This window comes from Podarcis raffonei, chromosome 1, assembly GCF_027172205.1.
Source record: "Podarcis raffonei isolate rPodRaf1 chromosome 1, rPodRaf1.pri, whole genome shotgun sequence".
NCBI classification, from domain to species: domain Eukaryota; kingdom Metazoa; phylum Chordata; class Lepidosauria; order Squamata; family Lacertidae; genus Podarcis; species Podarcis raffonei.
The window spans coordinates 134,143,158-134,168,605 of NC_070602.1; the positions used below are offsets into that span (position 1 = coordinate 134,143,158).

Below are 25,448 nucleotides of genomic sequence, written 5' to 3' on the forward strand. Positions count from 1 at the left end.
GCTGCCACTGCCTCCCATATCTGGTGGGAGGAGCACCCTTGGGGGGGGCACCATCTCTTGGGTTTATGCTGCCTGAGTTGGCTGCCTTGAGCTGGGGAACCTTAAAACTGAGAATTGATGAACACTGCCTGCCCACCAGCTATAAAGTCCGTGAATGGAATAATTTTGGAAAGCTACCAGCAGCCTCAGACATAGAAATTATCTTTACATAACTTCAAGGTGACACAGTACAAGTTCTTCTTTCACTGACCTCCACCTTGATTTGCAAGATCGTTTACTCAGAACTTTGCCGGCTAATCTATATTCTCTCTTGAATGCATCCAGACCATAAATCTGCCTAGTTACGCAGGCAATGCTGCTTTTTTCCAAAGAAGATAATAAAACATGAATCCACCGCCTTCAGTTTTGAACCAGGCCATTGTAAAACCGCTCTTTAATACCCGGTTAGTTTCTCAGTCTTTCACTTTGAAATCTGTGTAAATATGGGTGTTCTGCTTTTATTAAAGGTGGGTGGGATTCTTGCATAAGTATCCCATGCTCAAGAAGACAAGGAAGGCTCTTCTTGTCCATAAGAGTTTCATGAAGTTGGCCCAAACTGGCTGAGATAAGTACTCCTGTCATGAAGAATGCATTTCTGAGCTCAGGATGGTCCCCTAAGAATGTGATGTTTTAAAAACGTGATGGTGCATAGCAGGAGAGCTTTGAAACGTGCCTATCCTGATCAGCATCAGAATATTTAGCAAGAATGGTAAATACAGTCGTATCTTGGATCCCAAACACCTTGGTACTCAGATGCTTTTGCTCCTGAAAGTTGCAAACCCAGAAGTGAGTGTTCCGGTTTGCAAACATTCTTTGGAACCCGAACGTCTGATGGGACTTCTGCAACTTCTGATTGGCTGCAGGAAGTTCCTGCAGCCAATCAGAAGCCGCACTTCAGTTTCCGAACATTTTGGTAGTTCATCAGAGATTGGCAAACTCGAATGTTGGTTCATACTATATCTCTTACTTCATAGCATGAAAACATCTACGGCAACATTTGTCTTGTTAAAAGGGCAATCATTGCATTTCTGAGCGTTAAGCAGACTGGATGGAATCTATTGCGTTGATGAACCTGGAACTCTGATTTCAAGATCAGCTGGGGGGGATGTTATTGGCTGAATACTGCAGGTTAGTGGTGCTGGTGCTCCTTCACTGGAGTCTTCTAAAGCGTTCCTTGGCACAAGATTTAAAGAAATGCTGGTTAGTCATCTTGGCTTTTAGGGAATGGGGTTTTCCCCTCTCCCTACTATGTTGCACAGGGTCTTTGTGAAAAGACCCTCTTGTCCACTGCTAATCTGTCCTTAAAAGGAGGACTTGAAACTCGTTGGCTTATAGCAGGAACACTAATAGTGGTGTGTGTGTGTGTGTGTGTGTGTGTGTGCGCACGTGCGCAAAGAAAGCCAATACAGTGGTACCTCGGGTTAAGTACTTAATTCGTTCCAGAGGTCCGTTCGTAACCTGAAACTGTTCTTAACCTGAAGCACCACTTTAGCTAATGGGGCCTCCCACTGCTGCTGCGCCGCCGGAGCACGATTTCTGTTCTCATCCTGAAGCAAAGTTCTTAACCTGAAGCACTATTACTGGGTTAGCGGAGTCTGTAACCTGAAGCGTATGTAACCTGAGGTACCACTGTATATTTTATACCTGGCAACCAATGCCAGATGGTACCTGGGTAGACGAGTCTGAAAAGCCGGGGACACAAATTTTCACATTTCTCTAGTGGCTATGGAGGCTCATTCACCAAAAGTAATGTATTTAGTGTTAACTCTGAAAGTGTAATACTCAGTTCTGACCAAACTAAACCGCCTAGAGCAAAATATATATCAAAAGTTTGGTCAGATTGTGTCCCAGTCCTTTTCGACTCTTCTGCCTATGTACCTTCTGACGTCATAGGGGTGGTTAACAGGTGTGGATTTTTTTCCACCTCTCCTTCCCCACTATAAAAAGTGAGGTTTTGGTGAAAAAATACCAACCTGTTGCTTTTTAAAGACAGGTAACTGTGATGGGCAACAAAGCCCAGGCTGAAAAGCTCCCATTGTCCGTGGGTCGCAGATAATGGCATAACTTACACCTAAGTACATATAATTGTCACATTGGTAATTGTTTGTTTTTCCTTCTTTTGCCTCCTTTTCTGTGATGGATCTTCCACTCTCGCAAGTCCCTTTTAGCAGGGTTCCTGTCCTTGTTATGCTTAACTATTAAAAACGTGTACATTGGCCCAATGTATTGTCTGAATAATAATAATAATAATAATAATAATAATAATAATAATAAGTGGTGAACACTGGGAGCAGGATGAAACGAGTGGGGGAAATGGATAGAAATGGAAAGATGCAGCCTCAAATAAAGTACTTGTTTCTCCTTTTTATTCTCCATCTCAACAACTGTAAAAAGCTGCAACATCATCTAGACTGAGATCCAAATGGGGTTCATTAATCACCAGCTGCAGCCAGGCTGAAACGGAATTAACAAAATCATGTGGTCTATGTAATTTTTCCAAACGGAAGAATTAATGCTGACTATAACCAACCCCCCCCCCTTGAAGTAAATAAGTAAATGCACTTAATGATTGGGGATATGATAGCCCAATATTGTATATATTTATTTATATTTTTGTCCTGCTCTTCCTCTGAGGAATTCAAGGTGGTCGGCTCCTCCCACCCCATGGATACTCACAACAGCCCCAACGTGTAGGTTTAGGTATAAAACTAGCAAGATAAAACTAGCAAAAAACTACACAGTGAACTTTCTGGTGGAGTGGGGATTTGAACCTCTCTTGTTAGCCTGGCTGTTCCTATTTGGTTAGGTAACTTGTGTCTATCTATTGCACACTTCTTCACTTTTCTAGATATTTGTCTTATTGTATCTGAGTTTGAGGAGCAACTTGAGAAATTAAGTTTGGCTGATCAGTCGGGCTTCTGACAACATCTAACATGGTCAAGTTTTGATCTGTGGCTGGGTCTCTAGGCATTGCCACAGGAAGACTATTGAACACTTTGGTGTTTTTTAAATTTATTTTTGCCTATAAATAGCTGTTTTCTTTACCTCAGCAATTTCTGTTGATCTTTCCTGGAGGTTTGCCAGCTTGTCAAGATCTTTGCTCTGCAGTGAGGTGCACAAATCTATAGTATTGCAGGTAGAGGAGGTCCTAATTTATAGTGCTATTATTGATGGCCATTTTGCCTAGTATAGTGTGGTATCAGTTTCCATTGTCTTCAGTATTATTATATTATCTAAGGTTCTGCTTTTTTCATTGCTCTTGAATTGGGAATGGACAAAAGTGTTAACTTCTGTTTCTCTGTCATTTTTCCAGTCTTAAATTCACCATGCCCCAGTCCTGTCTATATTTGTGAATTCTCTCTCTCTCATACACACACACAAGCATCCCTACATTGCATGGGGTTGGACTAGATGACTCTCGGGGCATCCCTTCTAACTTTAATTTAATCTATAATTGTCTGTTGCATAGTATATTTATTTCTGCACCACAAAATTCAGGGAAGGTTTTTTGTTTTGTTTTTTGGGTCGATACATTTCATTTTTTCCCATTTCCTCTTTCTTGAGTTTGCAACCTAGTTGCAGCAAGACCATCTTTGGAATACAGTGGTACCTCTGGTTGCGAACGGGATCTGTTCTGGAGGCCCGTTCGCAACCTGAAAAGAACGCAACCCGCGTCTGCGCGGGTTGCGCTTCGCCGCTTCTGCACATGTGTGTGACGTCATTTTGCACGCATGCGCGAGTGGCAAATCTCGGAAGTAACCCTTTCTGGTACTTCCGGGTCGCTGCGGGACGCAACCTGAAAAGACGTACCATGAAGCAAATGCAACACGAGGTATGACTGTAATGTTTGATTTGAATGCATGCTTGATTTATAAAGGAGATAACTCCAACTTTAAGTCTTGCACTATAGAAGTATTCACAAGTGGTGCATTCCACACCCAAAAGATGTTCTTGGCCACAACCTCAGCATACATTTTAGAGCGCTGTGATGCCCCTTTAAGCAGTTGTGACTTCCCCCAGAGAATTCTGGGAGCTGTGAGTTCTTAGGAGACCCCTCTTTCCCTCACAGAATTGGAATTGTCAGAGTAGTTTAATAGCAAATCCCTCTTCCCAGGGAACTCTGGGAATTGTAGGGAACTCTGGGAATTTGTGCAGGGAATAGGGGTCTCCTAATAGCTCTGAACACCCTTAGCAAACTGTAGCTCCCAGAATTCTTTGGGGAAAGCCATGGCAGTTAAAAATGGGGTCGTAGTGCTTTTAAATGTATGAATGTGGCCCTTGTCACTAAATAATAATAATAATAATAATAATAATAATAATAATAATAATATAATATTACCGCACCCATCTGGCTGGGTTTCCCCAGCTACTCTGGACGGCTCTCAACCGAATATTAAAAACACAATACAATATTAAACATTAAAAAAAAACCTTGCACATAAACTGTAGGAATGGCATTACTGAGCCTAAAAAACACCGCAAGGCATTGTTATCTATAGAAAAACTATTAGAACGGATGGAACAAACTTGATTCTTTATGCTCCGACCATCTGGAACCGTCAAAAGCAGCCTGTCAACTTGGTGGCCTCCAGACATTTTGGACTACCACTCTCTCAGAGGCCTCAGACAGCATGTCCATCTGTTGTAGTCCAAAACATCTGGAGGGCACCAGGTTGGTGAAGTTTGGTTTGGTTCCTCAGGTCTAGGTCTAGGTCCAGTTCTTCAGGAATTCCCTATAGACATTGCTCTGTACGAGAAATGACCTCTCTGCGGGAGCTACCTGTCAGACGTGACAATCCCGGCAGCGGTCAGGCCATTGCTAACTCCCAACTGCTAAATAAGCAGCACTTAACAGGGATATATGAGAGAGTGCTGAAAGCACATGAGCTGCTCACATGACTTAACAACACCCCTTCCCTAATCCACACTGATTTCCATTTAATATCTGGCGGGAGGAGCAGAGAGCCTAAGGGGGTTGTAAATAACTATAACACCAGCCAGCTGCTAATGACCAGAAAGGGATATCCAAGCTGGATGTGAAACGCAGTGTGAATAATTGTCTTTAGAAGTTTGACTGCACAGTTTTCTGTTGAGCTTACTACAGTGAAGATGCCTGGCCAGTCTGACGAGGGGTTTTGGTCCTCCGTCTCTGCACATTTCAAATTTGCTGTGAGTGGGGAAAGAGCCAGGCTTGAAGTTTTGGAGGTTTTGGAGGCTGGTTAAAAGGGACAGCAATATAATTAGTAGAGTTGGTGTAAGGGAACCCTGAATCCAGTGAATGCTACAGGGAGCGCTGCATTTTTTAATTTTTATTTTAAATCTATTTGTATAATTCTCAGCATAAGATGGGACTGTCACTCATTAGGGTGTCTGGAGATTGTTTGCTGAAGACAGAAAATCAGAACAGTTCTGTCCTTCAGCATGGAGGTAAATGCTATAAAAATATGCCTATTATTATTATTATTATTATTATTATTATTATTAACCACCCTACACCCCTCCGGTCCTAGGACAGCTTACAACAATTAAGACACAGTATTAAAAATGGTTTAAAACAACTTAAAATTTCAGAAATAGGGTGGGTCCTAAAAAAAAGGCACCTCAGGTGTCAGAAGCCAGGGTACAGGGATGCCTTAACATCTGACGCCCGAGGCAACACTGTCTCAACTGCCTAATGGTAGGGCTTGTTCTGATTATGATTATTAGGCTACTTGAAACTCTTACGTGTGGAAGGGCACTGAACCAGACATTAATAAAATAAAAAGGAAATCCTTTTAAACATTTCATAAACTATACTGCTCTACTGTAACTCCATGTACAAATGTATAATTCCATGCAAACTCAGGGACCTACATTACAACATAGCTTGCAAACATTATATAAACCTTTAAAAGACACATTGTCATTTCTGTTTAGTTCCCTGTAATCCAGAAATGCAGACTGTATTTCATTATAATCCCTTTATCTTATTTCCTCCATTCATTTTCCTGCCTGCTCAGCAACCTGAGCGCAGCCGCACAGAAACTCCTGGGGTATTTTTATCCTTCCTTCCATACCTGAAATAGCATTCTCCTTCCAAGCGAAAAGGCTTGCCACAACGAGGGCTCTCTGGAAGCTTGTCAGAGAACCCACACTGGAAAACTCTCCTGAAATGGCACCCTTAAATTGGAACTCATACTCTATTCATACAAAAAGGAACCTTATTAAAACCCACAGCCTCTTTTCCAATAGGGAATCACAATCTGGCTTTGCTGCAACGTATGTGTAAGTTTTGCCTTGCTCTTTCCATATGACTGGCAATTAGCAGTTATGAATAAGCTTCTCTCTAAGCCAGAGGTTTTCAATCTTTTGGGGTCCACAGCTCCCTTGACCAACTACATTCTTTCTGCAGCACCCATGTGGGGCTCAGGAGCCCAGTTATCTCACCCTTTGCCAGCAGAGCTGGCAGCCCCTTTTCTGAACACCCTCCCTTGTGGAGTTTTCCCTCGGCCTCCTCTCTTCTCCCCTCTCCTTGGGAGTCCTCTGGGCAGCCACAGCTGCTGCCCCCTGGTCTCTGAGCTGCTCCCCACCTGCCCCAAAGAGAGATGCCTATTCATACTGCCTCACAGGGGCCTGGGAAGCACCCCCTGCCCAGCCCCAGAGGCACCATTCCCCTGCAGAGCTTGTAGCCAGGGCTGCTGCAACAAACAGCTGTGCAAGCCTTTGGGAGGCAGAGATGCAAGAGACCGGAAGGAAGAGGGACAGAGGTCAGTGTCACCAGCGGCACCCCTGAGCATCATTCAAGGCACCCCAGGGTGTCACGGCACACTGGTTGAAAACCACTACTGTAAGCAATCAAAATAGAGCCTTAATAGAGCCTATAAAGAATGCAATGGGGTTTTATCTTTTTATAATCCATTGATACCCAAGGCAAGATTTTGACGACTGCTGGTCACTGTAGTAGAGCAACTTAACCATCTTCTTTTGTCTTCCTTTCCATAAGCAACAAATCTAAATCTAAATCGGATGTTTGTATTTTCATCATTTCATATTGTGCAATAGCAAATAACTTTCGCTTAAACAATGAATGTTTGGCTCGTTAGATGCTGCAAAGTCATTTGGTCTAAACAACTTTCTATCGGTTGATGATTTCAGCAACTGTGGATATATTGGCAACGAAGGTCTTTAGGCAGTAAATATTTCCAGCTCCATCTTTTACGTCAACTCAGAAATAAGTTCTGAGTTCATTGGGTACTCCTAGGTCAGTGGTTATAGGGCTGTTGTAGCCTAAATCTGCACTTAATTTAGGTGATCACAAGCAATCCCGTTTATAATTCACATCTTCGGTACTTGATTCTTTAAGTTATTTTATGTATCAAAATAGTTTGCCCCCAATTTCTAAATTAGGGTTACACTATAACTCTCTCTCTTTCTCTTTGTATGTGTTACTTAATCAATAGTACTTTTTTGCTACTTATTTTCTGGTCATGCATGCTACATCAATTGTAGCTGAGATTTCATGTTAAAAGTTTCTGCCGTAAAAATGCTTACTCATAAGTTCATGTCAGAGAAGATGCCAGAAATCAGTGTTTGAGCAAAAGTTGCATATTTTGGTCTGTTGAAGCAATGATCTACTCCAAGGAGGCGGAGCTGGAATTCTAGCTGCAGACTGATTGTTCTTCTCAAGATCTAGGATCTGGCCACTTAACCCTTTGGAGCGTGCAGGGCACATACTCAACACACATGCATTCTAGATTTATTTCATTTTATTGTTATTATTATCTTTGCTTCTGTACTTGAAGGAAAAGATTTTTCAGGACTTGTTCAACCTTCCACCAGCTATTCAAAAGTACATTTGCAGGGGGTGTTTGACAAGCAGAGCATATATTGGCGGTGAGGTGAAGAAACAGAGTTGTGCAACCTCTTGCCTGTTACAGTTACTATGGAAGCTCTCCTCCTTCCCTGTGGCCTTGTAGATTCTAGCTTCATTTCCTGGAATCTAATTGCCCTGGACCAGCAGTAGATGTTTCTCCCCCTCTGGGGAACGCATCTACCGTTAGAGATTGCTGTACTTCAGCACCCTGGGTCTGATGGCATGCACATGCTTCCTTTCAACTGGTGTTTATCTGCACCGTTTTCCTAAGCCTTTAAACGTGTATTTCTAATAATTAAGGAAACGTTTATGAGGTGGGAGGTTGGCTGGAGAGAGGTAGCCTTGCTTTATGGTCTTGCACTAATAGTGTGTGGCAGAGCTTGTAATGAGAGACCCTCTGGTGAGCAGCTTTGATTCAGCTGTTGAAACTTCAGTGTTTGATTTTATGGGCTTTTATGGGACCAGATGCTCAAAATGCCATAAACTGACACAGCTTCTCAGACTTCAGTGGCCCTTTCTCGTAAATCTGGGTGGTTATTGGGGTTTTTTTGTTGTTGTTTTGGGGGGGGGTTTGCTTCTGACTAAACAGTTTGGAAGCACCTGCTATGAAAAGGGGATGGGGCAAGAAGCTGCATAAAGGCACCAGAGAAAGTTGCTGAACAGCAAAGTCACACAAGATATTGTGTGACAGCAGGCAAGATGCAGGAGACTTTTTTATTTTTAAAAAGGGGGGGTGCAACTATCTCGTCTTGTGTACTATAGGTTGTATTGAGAAAGTGTATCTGTTTTAGTCCCTAATCCCCCAGTATGAGTCAATATTTAAATTGTAGGCAAAATCTTACTGAGAGCGAAATCGTGGTCTCATTGCTACTTATGTTTCAGTGGGGGAATAAAAAAGGCAGGCAGGCAATCAGTAGCTTAGACGAGATGGTTGGATAGTGTTCTCGAAGCTACCAGCATGAGTTTGACCAAACTGCGGGAGGCAGTGGAAGACAGGAGTGCCTGACGTGCTCTGGTCCAGGGGGTCACGAAGAGTCGGACACGACTAAACGACTAAACAACAACAGTTCAGAATACAGCAGCTGGATTAATAACCAGGACTGGGTGCTATGATCATAACACAGTAGTGCTGCACCAATTGGATTTGAGACAGTGCCTTTTGAACCACCTTGCTTTAATGCCCTTTATGGCTTTGGCATGCCTGAAGTGCCCCTTTCTCCATATGTGGCTACCCATAGAACCCCTGGACGCTTAAGTCCAGTCAAAGGCGACTATGGGGTGCAGCGCTCATCTCCGCTTTCAGGCCAAGGGAGCTGGCATTTGTCCACAGACAGCTTTTCCGGGCCAGCATAACTAAACCACATCTGGTGCACTATGACAGAAGCCACAGCAAATGGAAATGCCGTTTACCTTCCCACCACAGCAGTACCTATTTATCTACTTACACTGGTATGCTTTTGAACTGCTAGGTTGGCATTAGCTGGGACAGAGCAACAGGAGCTCACCCCGTTGTGGGGATTCGAACCACTGACCTTCTGATTAGCAAGTCCAAGAGGCTTGGTGGTTTAGACCACAGCGCCACCCACATCCCTGGCTAACCATATGTTAAGCTCTTCATAAGGGATCTGCAGGTGCCCCCATTATCCACGCCAGGGACGGGGCCTTCTCAGTGGGGGCACCCGGCTAATGGAATGCCTACTTCATTTTTAACAATGGGAAATGAGTTTTTGAATATGAGTTTTTAAATATGAGTTTTTGAATATGTGTTCAGGACTCTTAGTCTTAATGTGTTCAGGACTCTTAGGCTTAATCTTAGCTCTTCTGGTCACCACTTGGCTTTAAATGATAAAATGGTTACTGTTTCCTGTTAAGTGGGGATCAGCGGGTGGCGCTGTGGGTAAAAGCCTCAGCGCCTAGGACTTGCCGATTGAAAGGTCGGCGGTTCGAATCCCTGCGGTGGGGTGCGCTCCTGTCGCTCAGTCCCAGCGCCTGCCAACCTAGCAGTTCAAAAGCACCCCTGGGTGCAAGTAGATAAATAGGGACCGCTTACTAGCGGGAAGGTAAACGGCGTTCCGTGTGCTGCGCTGGCTCACCAGATGCAGCTTGTCACGCTGGCCACGTGACCCGGAAGTGTCTGCGGACAGCGCTGGCTCCCAGCCTCTAGAGTGAGATGAGCGCACAACCCTAGAGTCTGTCAAGACTGGCCCCTACGGGCAGGGGTACCTTTACCTTTTAGTCTGAGTGAATCGAGAGGACGTTACTGTGGGAGTGTCTGTTTATGTAAACAGGGATTGTTGCAGCAGAAGAAATATTCTGAATAAGCCACCTTGAAATAACCTTGAGTATGCCAGGTGGTGGGTACAAATTGTCCAAGCTATTAACACTTTTATTTCACGGTTTTTAATTTCTAAAGACTAACCAGGGCAACAGATACAGATTTCTTTGTTTCTTATCATTCTCTCTCCCCACCCCGCGCAGGGTATGTGTTTTTCTGGCAGGGTTCTTCTCCCTTTGGATATTTCTGCATTTCTCACGCTGCTCATAAAGTGCCACCATTTTAAGTGATCCTCTATATTAACTAAGCATCAACTTGCTGATATTGGCTGTTTGGAGTCTTTCCTAGTCTCTGGCTTGTGCTTTCTTATTTGTTCATCCTTGGGTTTCTTTCATATTAACTTCCAGTGTGTCAGGGAAAATGTCTCTGATGAAACAGTTTCTGTAGAGACAATTATTTCTAACCCCCAACCCCTCAGGCAAATTCTTAGCGGTGGGGGGTGGGGTGGAGGTAGAGAGAGATGCACTTTTTTCTCTACCTCTCAGGCTCAGCAAAGCTTATAAAGTGGTTTTCCTCCTTTTCTCTATAATACAGTATTGATTTTAGCTAGGCTTTCAGGCAGTAGGTGTAGTTCTCTTTAGTTTAAATGCTTGTGCAGTTTTAAAATGCATTTTCCATTTACCTTTAAAACAAAGCATGTTGGATTAAAATGCGCAGTCCTTTTATAAGAATTCAGATGACCAGTGTTGCTCCTCTGTGCATGCTTTCTCTGAGAACTTCCTGCTTTGAATTCCTTTAGAGCTCCTCCGAACATTCAGGAAAAGTGCATAGATGGTACAGTTCTCCCAGCCGCATTCTGAAATGGAATGGTTCTGTGAGGACTGTACCACGTGCTTTCTCTACACTTCCGAACTGGAATTTAGTCAAGCATCAAGGTTAACACATGATTATAACAAGATCTGATTCTGTGCCCTTGAGAAGCTCTTCAAGGAGGCAGTTAGTGAGTGCTTTCTGCTGCTGGAATGTGGATAAACATGCCCTTACGGGAAGAGGAGAGGTGAGCAGAACAACAGTAGCAGAATGGTGTGAGAGAAAATGTTCAAGGTATTTTATTTTAAAAGCTTCTGGTCATGACCTTGCTTGGCAGATTACTCTACCTGAGAAGCTGCGCTAATAACAAAATTGTGGACAAAACTTTTTCATATGTCTGTCTGCCTATTGACAGCTTTCTTCAGTCAGGGACAGGACCAGCGTTTTTGGTGGCTTTTTAAAGTTTTTAGTATGGGACAGAACGAACTAAAAACAAAGGCCTTTAATTTCAGTATTGCCAAGCCCTTGCTGAAACGGTTGACCTGGCAGTTAAGATGCATTCTGCATGGACCGTGAGAAGCAGTAGCCCTCGTGAAAATATATATATTGAGGCAATTTTCACAATGGTTGTCCTGCAGGATATTCTTCAAGGGCCAGTTCAGACATTCAGCTGCAGCTGGACTCCTCTGAAATTAAAACAAACATGTGACTAGCTGATCTGCTCATACACAGAAGCTTGTTTTGTGGCCTAAGAGAGAGGCCATGTTTATAAAGCTTTCCTCGCAGCTGCTTTGAGCCGATTCTTCCTTATCTCAGATGTGCCCAGGCAAATAATTTTACAAGCCTGGTTTAAGCAGAGGGCGCCAACAAAAGCCATGGGAGACAACTTAAAATTAACGTAATTTTCATCATGCTTGAGATACCTAAAATAATATTGAGGCTTCAAACCTGCAAAGGCCCTGCCTGCTGGTTTCCTTTTAGACTTCATTGGTAGATTAAAGCAGATTTTGTCAATGCCTGTATGGAAGATGCTCTCTGAGACATTGCAAATGGAGGCGCCGTGTTATCTACCTCCATAATTAATGACTCTGTGGCATTTCTCATAAGAGCAAATGTTCATGCTGTTATTCATTGGCCTAAGTGTTTTCCTTAGTCAAACTATTAGCTCTGGAAATAAAAAGCAGAGACTGGGGATGGAGAAAGGGGGAAAGAGAGCATTTATTTTATGCATTCAGACTCTAATTTGGGTGGGCATGTGCAAAGGCATCTGAGTGTTTACCTTTTTTAATAGGTTGTTATGATGCTTTTTAATTCAGATATATGTTCAAATCATTCTCCGTTCATTCTAGGTTCATTCGTTCCTCCCCACTGGTTAACTCAGTGGAAATACCATCAGATCTCTCCATGGAATTGTTTCTTGTATTTGCTTTACTACTTGTGGAGTCCATTAGGTAGGAACTGTAGACTGAGAATGGTGGAAACTCTTGGCTTGGTCCTCCACCGTTCCTTGTTGTAGGATCATCTGGGCTTGACACTGGAAGGATCAAAAATGATGTTGTATCGAGCCTTTATTGTGCTATTTTGAAGTCTGCAGAGGTGTGGCATGAGAGAGGTCTTGAGAAATGGAAAAGGAATGAAAAGCAGGAGACCTGGGTTGATTGTGAGCACCAGCAGCTTCTGAATCTTCCTACTGATGTTGGGGATCTGAAACATGTTTCCTTTCCCTGTCCTGACAAGGTTAACATGGCTGGCTATGACTGAAGTATTGGCACATACCGGTTCCTCAAAAGACACATTGAGTGAATTTAGAGTACACATTTTGCAGCTGTCCAAGGTGCTCAACTGCCTGAATGTGAAGGAAAACAGCTTCACAGCTCCATTCATATACAGTCGTACCTTGGAAGTCAAACAGCCTAGTTCTCGGAACGTTTTGGCTCCCGAATGATCGAAACCCGGAAGTGAGTGTTCCAGTTTTCGAACGTTCTTTTGGAAGCCGAACGTCCGACGGGGTTTCCGTGGCTTCCGATTGGCTGCAGGAACTCCCTGCAGCCAATCAGAAGCCGCACTTCAGTTTTCGAACTTTTTGGAAGTCAAATAGACTTCCAGAATGGATTCCGTTCAATTTCCAAGGTACGACTGTATAATATAGATACTTTTCTTTTGTTCCTTAGTAATGTTAAGAATGAATACATGCAATAGAAGAATGTGCTGTAATTGGCACAATTCTAGTGAAATGCACAGATGTATTTGATTGGAATGTGGTGAATCCAATACAGCTTTCCCCAGCACTGGGATGCCAAATATCCCCAGCTTGCATGGCCAGTGATGATGGGAGATGTAGTTGAATAACCTATGGGAATCCAAGTCTGGGGAAATTGCATGAAGGGGCACTTATGCTAGGACCCAGGAATGTTTTTTTTCTCTTTGCAGAAGACCTTGCTAGCATAAGGAAATCTAGAGGCAGGGCCAGGCAGCATGCCCGATCCTGGCAGTGTGGGCTAGGAGCACAGCCCTGCTCCTCAGTACTCCTCTGATGCCCCTTTCATACCTGTGCACAAACAGCTGCTTTTACAGAAGCTTCCATGCAACCAGAAATACCCAGTTACGTTGGCATCCAGGCACTGAGGAAGTCGATGCACAAACAATGGTTTGTGCTGCCTGTTAGTCAGTCTCTCCCTTTCCCTCTCTCCCCTTGCAGATGGCCACACTGACACATGGGTACCCCTATATCAGGGCCGATTGTGGGCTGTGTGCCAGGAGCTGTGCCCTTAGGGCAGAGCTTTCCAGAATGTGTCGCGACATGTTAGTGTGTCAGCTGCAGTGTGTAGGTGTGTCATGCAAACACTCCCTCCACTCCTCCCGGGGCTGGAAAGGGGTTAGTTTAACCTCCGGTTTGCTAGTAAAACTGAATTACTGCGTCACAAAATGATGCATGTCTAAATAGTGTCATCAACATGAGTGCCTGGAGGCAGTTGGAGGATGGATGGCGGCTAACAGATTGAGGCTGAATCCTGACAAGACAGAAGTACTGTTTTTGGGGGACAGGGGGTGGGCGGGGGTGGGGGACTCCCTGGTCCTGAATGGGGTAACTGTGCCCCTGAAGGACCAGGTGCGCAGCCTGGGAGTCATTCTGGACTCACAGCTGTCCATGGAGGCACAGGTTAATTCTGTGTCCAGGGCGGCTATCTACCAGCTCCACCTGGTATTCAGGCTAAGACCCTACCTGCCCGCAGACTGTCTTGCCAGAGTGGTGCATGCTCTTGTTATCTCCCGCTTGGACTACTGCACTGCGCTCTGTGTGGAGTTACCTTTGAAGGTGACCTGGAAATTGCAATTAATCCAGAATGCAGCAGTAGACTGGTGACTGGGAGTGCCCGCCGGCACCACATAACACCGGTCCTGAGAGATCTGCATTGGCTCCCAGTACGTTTCCGAGCACAATTCAAAGTGTTGGTGCTGACCTTTAAAGCCCTAAACGGCCTTGGCCCTGTATACCTGAAGGAGCGTCTCCACCCCCATTGTTCAGCCCGGACACTGAGATCCAGTGCCGAGGGCCTTCTGGTGGTTCCCTCATTGCGAGAAGCAAGGTTACAGGGAACCAGACAGAGGGCCTTCTTGGTAGTAGCGCCCACCCTGTGGAACACCCTCCCTTCAGATGTGAAGGAAATAAGCAGTTATCCTATCTTTAAAAGACATCTGAAGGCAACCCTGTTTAGGGAAGTTTTTAATATTTAATGCTGTACTGTTTTTAACATTTGATTGGGAGCTGCCCAGAGTGGCTGGGGAGACTCAGCCAGATGGGCAGGGTATAAATAATAAATTATTATTATTATTATTATTATTATTATTATTATTATTAAGCTCTGTCTTAGAGCATCCCTGCCCCTCCTGCCCCTAACACATGACTTTGAGGTTCAGGCATGTCATTTGAATGGGGTGTGCAACTGTAGAGCATACAGTCCATTGGGCATCCTCTGCAGTATGTAGGAGTTTCATGGGAAATGGTTGGGGATTTCTCATGAAATGAACTGAGGATTACTCACCCAACCAACTGATGAATCAAGTTTTCCCTGTGGAAAGTTTTATTCATTCTTATGCAGCATCCAAAACGTGTTGACATTGGAAACTGTGTCTACAGTATAACGTGGGCATTTCACGTAACAGATCTGGGGCACTTTTGCCCATTGCAAATCACAAATGTGTTTCCTGTGTGTACACTCTATTGCACATCGTAAAGCATGAGCAAACAGATCACCCCCTTTTACAAGGCCAAATCTGCATAACAGGATTTCAACAGGTACCGTCATGAACAAGGATCCAGCCACGTACAGTTGTGTCCTTCTCTCCCCCCCCCCCGCTCCCATTTTCTTTTTGTCACTTTACTGAGATATTTAGGTGTGGCCAAAGCCCAGACATTTATAATTTCAGTTTTCGGGATGCTGATGCGAAAGTAAGCAATCATTTTAACAGAGCCGTATACTCTAAATTCAGCCTTTTAGATTTCTGCTTAGAGGTTTTTTTAACTTTGTACTTCTGCTAAGAGTTTAGCACTTTACTGTATCACTGTGGACATAATTGGAGAATGTGCATGATGTGAAGAAGAATTTGAATTAGCAATCACTAATAGTTTAAACTATCTGACCTTGATGCCTTCCTAAGGAATCACATTTGGCCACAGAAAAACATTGCTTAGTTTCCTTGACCTCATCCGCTAACTTTTGTTTTCATCTCACCTTCTTCCTGTCTGCATATTCTCTTTGTCTTTTGAAGTTTTGATCTTTCAGTTTTCCCTGAAATATTCCCAATTTAGGGATATGTGTGTGTCGTATATGCTTCTTAAAGGAATTCAGTGCTCTTTTTAATTGCTTCCGTACTCCCAAACCTTAGGGAATCGTGTTTTTCAGACATTCTCTTGTAACCTCAAGAGCTAGAATGTAACTTTTTTTTTATTTTAATGAAAGCTGAGGTTCTTTTCTAATTGCCTGCCTGGTGCCTGGGGCATTAATAAAAACAGCAGATATTGCAATAGAAGTGATAATATTGCAGCACTGATTCCTAGGGCTTTGTATTATGCTTCTTAGTGCTCATGTGGTCTCTGCCTTCAACATCCACAAGGGTAAGGCAAATCTCTCATTGGCTTCCTAAAAGCTGCAGTTGAAAGTTATCACCCGGGATTTTTGCAGTGATTGGTGTGACAGTCACATGAAGCACATGGCTGTCTGGCTTTCCTTTAAACGACTTGCCCTTGTGTGTTTCACTTGAAGGCCACCTCCTACTCAGTGAAGAGCACCGATAACCGCTTGAAAATGGGATGTAAAACACGCACGATTGGTTTGCACCATTTAAATTTCTTTAACTATAATAATTTAATAATAATTTATTATTTATACCCCGCCCATCTGGCTGGGTTTCCCCAGCCACTCTGGGCGGCTCCCAACAGAATATTAAAAACATGATAAAACGTCAAACAGCAAAATTTTCCCTAAACAGCTTGCTAAAAACATTAGGGGCCAGATGCCATGAAGTAGTTCCAACTAAGGTCTCCCACTAGTGGAATGGGACTTGCCACCCTCCTTGCTGTTTTTCTGGGGGGGGGATGCAGGGGGACACATAAAGGTAAAGGTAAAGGGACCCCTGACCATTAGGTCCAGTCGTGGCTGACTCTGGGGTTGCGGCGCTCATCTCGCTTTACTGGCCGAGGGAGCCAGTGTACAGCTTCCGGGTCACTTGGCCAGCATGGCTAAGCCGCTTCTGGCGAACCAGAGCAGCGCACGGAAACGCCGTTTACCTTCCTGCCGGAGCGGTACCTATTTATCTACTTGCACTTGGATGTGCTTTTGAACTGCTAGGATGGCAGGAGCAGGGACCGAGCAACGGGAGCTCACCCCATCGCAGGGATTCGAACTGCCGACCTTCTGATCGGCAAGTCCTAGGCTCTGTGGTTTAACCCACAGCGCCACCCACGTCCCAGGGGGACGCATACCCCTAAATATTTCGTGAATCTAAGTTTGGCCTCATTGAGCAGCAGTATTTCAATATGAGGAGGAAAATGAGAGTACCCCTAAACATGCAGGGGAAGGAGAGGAGAAGTTGTTCTGTTAGACAAGCAGAAATCCTTGCTCAGCTATAACGTTTGTTTTAGTGCAATACAGTCATACCTCGGGATAAATGTGCTTCAAGTTAAGTATTTTCAGGTTGCGCTCCACGGCGACCCGGAAGTAACGGAGTGCATTACTTCTGGGTTTTGCCACATGCGCATGCACAGACGGTTAAAATGATGTCACGTGCATGCGCAGAAGCAGCAAAATGCGACCTGCGCGTGCGCAGACGCGGGTTGCGTTCGCTTCAGGATGTGAACGGGACTCCGGAACGGATCCCATTCGCATCCCGAGCTCCCACTGTACTAAATTCCTTGCTAGGTGTGTACCCAAGATGTGCTAAGCATGCTGCAAAAATGGATGAATGTGGAATGGGTGGGTGTGACCAGCATCTGTTTCCAGACATCATGTGTATAATACTAATAGACTTACGAGGAGACAGCAAGTGCTTCTGGAACCCTATAAATGGTACTCTTCAAGGCAGGCCTAAGTTTACAGCTGCTTATATGTGTCTGGGCTACCTGTGTTTCTTCCTTTGGTTTGGGCTCCATAAGAAAGATTTAAGAGAGTGCTTTTATTGTTGCTGGTTTTAAGCAGCAGTTTGAGGCCTGATGTGAAACTGACACTCCCCCCCCCCAAAGGCCAATGTGTTACCATCTTTGGGTTGCTCCTACTGTTGCTCTTAACCATGAATCTTCCTCCCCTCCCCCTGTAGTAGGAAACTCAGGTGGTTGACTGGAGATAAAAATGATTGGCAATACTGAATTGGGCTGCTGGGAAATGAGAGAGGAAGCATAAGAATGCTCGGGTGAACCTTGAGCTATGCAGAAGTAAAAACAGCAACACGTTTTTTAAAACCTGAAGGGGCAACCCTTGCAAAGAAAAGCCCAGTGCAGATTAAGCAGGCTGAGTCCATGAAATGTCAACTCACATCAACCCTGCCCATTGGCAGTCTGGCTGGGGCACTGAAGCTCAACACCTTGGGAGAACCACCAGTTCCCCACCCCTGTCTTAGACTTCACCCCTATCGATCACACTCCACCCCCTGCTCTGTGAAGTTCCACCCCAGCCATCTCAGGATCTGAGCCTCAGAAGACCTGGCCTACGTACTGGGGGGGAGTGGAGGCAGGAGAAGCTAAGGCTGGTAAGGATCTTCCTCAAAGATACTGAGCTTTAACTTCTGGGAAGAGGGGGCATTGGGCGAGGGTTCTAACCTATGACCCAGAATGGTAGTTCCCACAGAGAGATAGGATCTCTACCCCCCCCCCCCCCGAAGCTGGAACAATCAGGCGCCAACTTCTCATTTCTCTTTAAGGAACCGCATTCTTCTTCAAACCCTGTCCATCACGTCATGCAGTGACTCTGGCAACGAATAACATCTATCAACTTCTCTTTATCTTGTAGCAGCTGTGCCACGTCATTTATCTTTAGGTGTCTTTTGTTCGGTATCAATCTTTGCAGTACAAATCTGTCTCCTCTTTTAGCTTGCTACGTGCTAGTGTAAAGTGGAGCTATGGTTTGGTTTTTTACTAGAGGCTGTAGGTGTTCCTTCACTACCATCTAACGGGTCTTTGGTATGATGCACCAGTGATACAGTGGTACCTCGAGTTACAGATGCTTCAGGTTACAGATTCCGCTAACCCAGAAATAGTACCTCAGGTTAAGAACTTTGCTTCAGGATGAGAACAGAAATCGCATGGCGGCAGCGGGAGGCCCCATTAGCTAAAGTGGTTCCTCAAGTTAAGAACAGTTTCAGGTTAAGAATGGACCTCCAGAACGAATTAAGTTCTTAACCCAAGGTACCACTGTATTCGCTAGGAAAAAGCCAAGGCTCAAGTTGAATTTAGCGTACAGTGGAAATAGTACCTGTTCTTAATCTGAGGTACCACTTTAGTTAATGGGGCCTCCTGCTGCTGCCACGCCTCCGCCGCACAATTTCTGTTCTCAACCTGAAGCAAAGTTCTTAACCTGAGGTACTATTTCTGGGTTAGCAGAGTCTGTAACCTGAAGCGTCTGTAACCTGAAGCATCTGTAACCCGAGGCACCAATGTATTTTTAAGTAAGGCTTTTGTTTTGAAGCACTGAGCCGCAAAACCTTCTCCAAAAATATGGCTAATCTCTTAACTATCTTTGGTGTTGCTGCTGCCAGCAATTCCAAGTAGATTGCAGAAATTGGTGTAATAGAGATCTGCAAGAAAATTGACAGAGAACTTTGTGCCATTCCCGGTTACTTTGTGCAGATCACTGGCATACATTAGCACTTTCGAAAAAATTCCAGACACAGTGAATATCTGTTGGGCAAAACTTAACCTTGTATTCCATCACCAGGACATCTCTCTTTTCTGAGCACTGCTATGTTGGTTCTAGTATCTAGCATGGAATATACATTTCCTGAGAATATCAGCAGCTTCCCTACTCATAACAGGCTTATAGCTTGGGTGCTTATGGAGGAAATATGGCCCGTAACACTAGCAAGTTTCCCAGGAAAATGGGATTTGGAAAATTTTCCTATACAAATTAGAATACTTTGGAAAACTTTCTGGGGCCCAAGAGTGCTCTAATTTGCTGTGTTCGGTTTACATGTATTTAGCAAGCAGAGCTAGAATGTTGAAGCTTGTCTAATGTTATAGTTGCAGTTGGCATGCACTCAATGTGACTAATGAATTTACGAAATAAAATTTTCCACGAAGAAACAGATAAAGCACGTTTTACAAGTAATGTTTTCTGGGGGGGAAATAATCACCCCAAAAGGTGGGCCTCTTGAATAGCACAGTGAAATGCAACAGGCATAGCCAAGTGGGTACAAGTAGAATTGGACAGATGATTCTTAATGCATTTCTGAATGTTTTGTGCAATGAAAGTTTCTACAGCAGAATAGAAAGTTTCTAGTGCAGAATATGGCAGCAAGGCTACTCAAGGAGGTGACTAACACTTGTTCTGAAAGAGCTTCACTGGCTGCCAGTATGCTGGTGGATCTCATGTGTGTGAGTGATTTTTTTTTTAAACTGATAATAGCATGAAGCAATGTAAACACCAAATAATGAGTAGCAATCACCAGGAATAAAGCAAAATACAGTCATTTTACACACACACTGCAGAAAATAATAGCAGCATGTTAAATTAAACCACCAAGCCAAAAAGATGCATGAGTCCCACAGGGTCTGGGTAAGATGGTGCGTCAGGTTTAAGGTCCTCCACCTAGCAGTTCAAAAGCACATCAAAGTGCAAGTAGATAAATAGGTACCACTCCAGCGGGAAGGGAAACAGCGTTTCCGTGTGCTGCTTAGTCATTCTGGCCACATGACCTGGAAGCTGTCTGCGGACAAACTCCGGCTCCCTCGGCCTATAGAGCAAGATGAGCGTGCAACCCCAGAGTCGTTCACGACTGGACTTAACTGTCAGGGGTCCCTTTACCCTTTACCTATTAGCATATTTGTGACTCTGAACAACTTGGGACCGGATTACCTTCAGGGAGGCCTTACATTTTTTTATACCCCTGTGTGGTCACTTCTGCCCTTGCAAGAGGCCCTCTTAGTAGTTCTGTTTTCTCCCGAAGTTCACCTTACACCTACTAAGAGCAGGGTCTTTCGTGTGGTAGCACCTGCCTTTGAGAATGTGCTTCCAATGAACAGCAGACCAGGTACTTTCCATCCTGGCATTTACGCTCACCTGTTCACTCAAGGCTTTCCCTGCGGGGTGATCCATCTATGTTGATACAGTAATTTAATATTCCAATTTGCAATGTCTTTTGAATTTGTTTTATGGATGCAATTTTTACTGTTTTATGGTGTTCACCACCATGGTGGTTTTCGTAAGGTTGACGGTAATTTTTGCAAACAGATAAATAATACAATAACAGCACCTCCTTCTCATGCTCCATTTGGGGGCCAGGGTGGCGATGTTATGCCAACAAATTTGTTTTATAACATAAGCTTGACAACCAGAGATCCTGTTTTTGTGTGTGTGTTTTTTACTTGTGATGTTGGACTGAGAAGGAAGAAGGTTATGTAAGGTATTTGATGTTTTCCGGAGCAGCAAAATTGCATGTGAAGAAAGAATCTCTGTAATGCATGAAAAAGCGTCAACTTGTAGCAAAGAGCAGGCGGATGAGAATTGGGGTTCAAAGGAGGACGGCCCTTCCTCATTTTGTTTTGCAGATATTTTATCTGTAGTTCTTCTCTAATGGCACAGACTAAGTGTTAAAGACAGAAGAATTCTGTGAACTGGAAGGCTAAAGATAACAATGCATATTTGGCTTCATATAATTAATTTGCAGATGACCCGTGGGAATGTGGCAGGCAGGTTGTGCTGCTTCCACAACAGCCTTGCAGCACAACCCCACACAGGTTTACTCAGAATTTTGTCTTGCTGTGTTCAGCGGGTTTCAGTCACTAGTAAGTGTGCAGCCTAATTCAATAGCAGCTTCTCCCCAACGGTGGGCAAGCCACAGGCAGCACTTGGGAAAAAATACTGATATCTGAACTTCGAAATCATAGCAATCAAAATGCAACAAATTGTTTCTTTCGTTCCCACCTCCACTTGATTAGCATTGTGCTTTAAAACGTAAGCAACCTCTTAAAAACTTTTTTTTTAAAATGGATACTTTCTGTATCCTGAAAATAGACCCATATATCGCTTGGCCTCATCAGAACCTTGTCTAGCCATGGAGTGTGTTGGGGTTTTGTTCCTGTTTTTGAAAGCTGTATCTTTTTCACTTTGTCCCCTTCTTTTTCCCTCTCTGCCCGTCCAACCTTTTGAGTTCTCTCCCCCTCACCACCAGCCCATTTTTTATTTTTTAAGGGAGATGGCCTTGAGGAGGTGGTTTTGTGTTTCCGAGGCAGAAGGCAAGGCTTGACCAGCTGGTCTCTTGAGCTGACACAGGTGCAAAGGCCACAGGGGGTGGGATGCAAGAATAATTATAGGTTTCTGAAGCATCACGCCTTGCCTCAGAGGGGGCTTGCGGAGAACTCTTCTTTATGGAAAATTAATGACAAGGCTCGAAGTCTGTCAGGACCACTATGGTTGTCATAAGAGGAGTAATGCCTTAAAGGGACAGCTCCCCCCCTTGCCCTCTCCACAGGAAGTTCAGAGACCAAACCCAGCATTTTAATGTCCTAGGCAGGGGAGAATTCATATGACTGGCGTTAGATATAGCAGCCTCCATGCTTGCTAACCTGGGGATTACATGCTCTTAAGAGTTTTCTGTGCAGCAGAGAGTAAACCGAGGCCAGGGAGAGAGAGAGAGAGAGAGAGAGAGAGAGAGAGAGAGAGAGGCGCAAATATTTCAGCCCTGTGATAGAAAGAAGGAACATCCTAATACAGTAAGCCCTCAATTTGCACAGAGGCAACGTATTAGGGATAGTGCCTAAAGCCAAAATCAAGTGTAGTCAAACCAAGGAGTGTGGTGGAGTCTCCTTCTTTGGAGGTCTTTAAGCAAAGGCTTGACAACCATATGTCAGGAGTGCTCTGATGGTGTTTCCTGCTTGGCAGGGGGTTGGACTCGATGGCCCTTGTGGTCTCTTCCAACTCTATGATTCTATGATTCATATTGAGTGCAATGGCGGGTGGGATTGTTAAAGACTTTTTCTCCTGCGCTCAGTCCCCCTTTTTAAATTTTGTTTTGTTTTGTTTGTTTGCCAGGCATGTAAAGCTGAATGCACACATGTTAAATGTGCACCAGTTGCATAGAATGCTTACTGAATTCTACGGGGGGGGGGAGTGAACCTTACACTGGTTTGTATGTTATAGCAACTCCTGTTCTCTGGGTGTTTTTCCTTGACTACTCAGCATTGCGTGGAAAGGCTAAAATGTAAAAGGCTGGCCTATATAAATGGGCTGTTACAGCACTTTTGATACCCCACTTTTCTGTCCCGATGGCCTGGCATTTACACCAACAGCCAGCGGTTCTGAGCAGAGCCTCAAGGAGCTTTCCCGGCTAGTTCCTCTTGCCCTGCTGGAAGGAGCTATGAACCACTGGGCAGAAAGCAATTTGGTTTGCACTGCAGAGGAGCACTTCCTGTGCCTTCCAGCCCACAAAACCTAAAGCTTCCCCTGTTTGGTACAGAGGTATTTGTGCCAGGCCCCCAGAGAAGATGCAACTGCAGCCTGCGAATAGTCTGCTTGTGTGCTAAGCAAACATTTCAGGTGGATGGGGAGGGGAAGGAATTTGACTGATTGTGGAGCAGCCTCCTAACATTTGGGGGTTGGTTCACAAGTGGTTGCTCCTGGGGTTGCTAGGCAACTGGAAAGGGCCTCTGCTGTCCTCCGTCTTCCTCCCAGAATGGAGAAGTGGCACTTTTGGCTGCTATTCTGTAAGGAAATTCATAGAATTGTGGAATTGGAAGGGATCTTGAGGGTCATCTCGTCCAACTCTCTGCAATGCAGGAATCTCTTATCCAACATGGGTCTTTGAACCAACCACCCTGAAACGAAAAGTCTCGTCCTATACCGACTGCACAGCAGATAATGTATTTCTCCTTTCTTTTCTTATGACTGTTTTGGCCTATCCATATGTTTCCGCCAATTAGGGAAGGGATGGGGCAGCTGTGGCCCTCCAGATATTGCTGAGCTACACTTCCCATCATTCCCATTGGCCTTGCCAATGATGGGAATCGAGTGGTACCTGGCGGGCCATGCGTTCCCTACCCCTGTGTCTGTCTTCTGTTTCTCGGCAGTGGCAACTGTTGGATTGGGTGATCTAATGACGTCTTCCTTCTCTGTCTGCAGACATGCCTTGAGCTGGAACGCTACCTTCAGACGGAGCCCAGGAAGATATCGGAGAGCTTTGGTGATGATTTGGACTGTTTCCTCCACACTGCCTCCGCTCAAGACACAGAAGACACCATCCAGCAGCTGGACCCCCTCTTGTTACCTGTAGACATGAGTCCTTGCGACAAGAATTCCAACATGGACGTTATCGTCTCACGGGACAAACTCTTGTCCGAGACGTGCCTCAGCTTGCAGCCTACCAGCTCCTCCACAGAGGGCTATACTGCCGTTAACCAGGCCCAACTCAACGCAGTGACCTCACTAACACCTCCCTCCTCCCCTGAGCTCAGTCGCCATCTTGTAAAAACCTCACAGACTGTCTCCGCGGTGGATGGCACAGTTACGCTGAAGTTAGTTGCAAAGAAGAGTGCCCTCAGCTCTATAAAAGTCGGTGTGGTAGCACCGGCTAGCACAACAAAGTGTGCGCTCAGTGACAGCGAGCAAGGAGGGACAGGGGCAGATGCTTTGCCGGAAAACAAGAAGAGGGTTCATCGCTGTCAGTTTAATGGGTGCCGGAAGGTTTATACAAAGAGCTCACACTTAAAAGCGCACCAGAGGACTCACACAGGTACTTACGTTGGGTGCTTGGGTCTTGTGCTTGCTTGCTTGCTTGCTTGCTTGCTTGCTTGCTTGTTTGCTTGTTAAGTTCAGAGTTGAAGTCCCTAGATGAGAGTTGTCTATTGGAAGATGGTTTGGAGCAATGTGTTCCATGCGTTTCTGAAGTGGGGGTGGGGGTGGGGAATTTGTTATCTGAGGATGACCTTGCTCGCGTGGAAGACCCCTGAAAGAGTCTCAGGTTTCCCTGTATTTGGTACATGTTTCAGAATTCCCCCAAAACACTGGAGATGCAAAGCCTGTGTTCACATGTAATGATAAGCCACATCTTCTGGTTTACTGTGAGCAAGCGGCATTTGCAAGACATGATCCTCAAGCGAACAAAGCAACCAGGGCTTCAACCAGGACCCTGAGTTTTTAGGTAGTGGAAAGCCAAGGTTTACTGGTTTGTTCACCCCACTCATGCCAGGGGAGGAGCAAAGTGAGAGCATGTTGGGAGCACATTGTTTGTGAAATCTGGATTACTGTTACATGCAAACACGGCCAATGGGGTGCACAGGTCATCGGATGTGAAAAGCTTTTTGCTGTTTGTTTGAAGCATCTAGCTTTGCATATCTTGGTCACAGAAAGCACCTCCAAGTATAGCATATATTCTCTCCGTGAATGATGCGGATTAATGTAGCAGGATTAATGCACTGTCAATGCTGTTAGCTCAAGGGGGTGAGTGAATTGGCTTTATTTCACACCTGGTTTATGAGTCTGGCAGTTCTTTGATGGAATGAGTTGAGGACAGAAGAGTGGGCTGGATTCTAATCAGTTTAGCTTTGTAATGGTCGCATGCATTTCAAGCGGTGAAGTCTGTGAACTAATAGGATTCTATAAAAAACCTTGAGGGAAACGGCTTTAGTCCTATTGTCAAAAGAAATGTAAACTTTGAAAGACCTGCACCCTGGTTCCCATCCCACAAACAGTTGACATCTGGACAGCAGACTCAGCAAACACACAGGTGCTGAGACATACTGTATTTCTGTTTAAACTATAGTGATTATTT

The 25,448-nt window shown here is 44.7% G+C and overlaps 1 protein-coding gene across 1 annotated transcript in view; it reads left to right on the plus strand.

Moving 5' to 3' along the window:
• The window catches only part of KLF7 (KLF transcription factor 7), a 77,010-nt gene that overhangs the window by 20,847 nt on the left and 30,715 nt on the right, over positions 1-25,448 (plus strand). Inside the window, exon 3 of the mRNA XM_053363222.1 lies at positions 23,801-24,410. Within this exon, the coding sequence (XP_053219197.1) occupies positions 23,801-24,410 (610 nt within the window). The remainder of the gene's footprint in view (positions 1-23,800; positions 24,411-25,448) is intronic.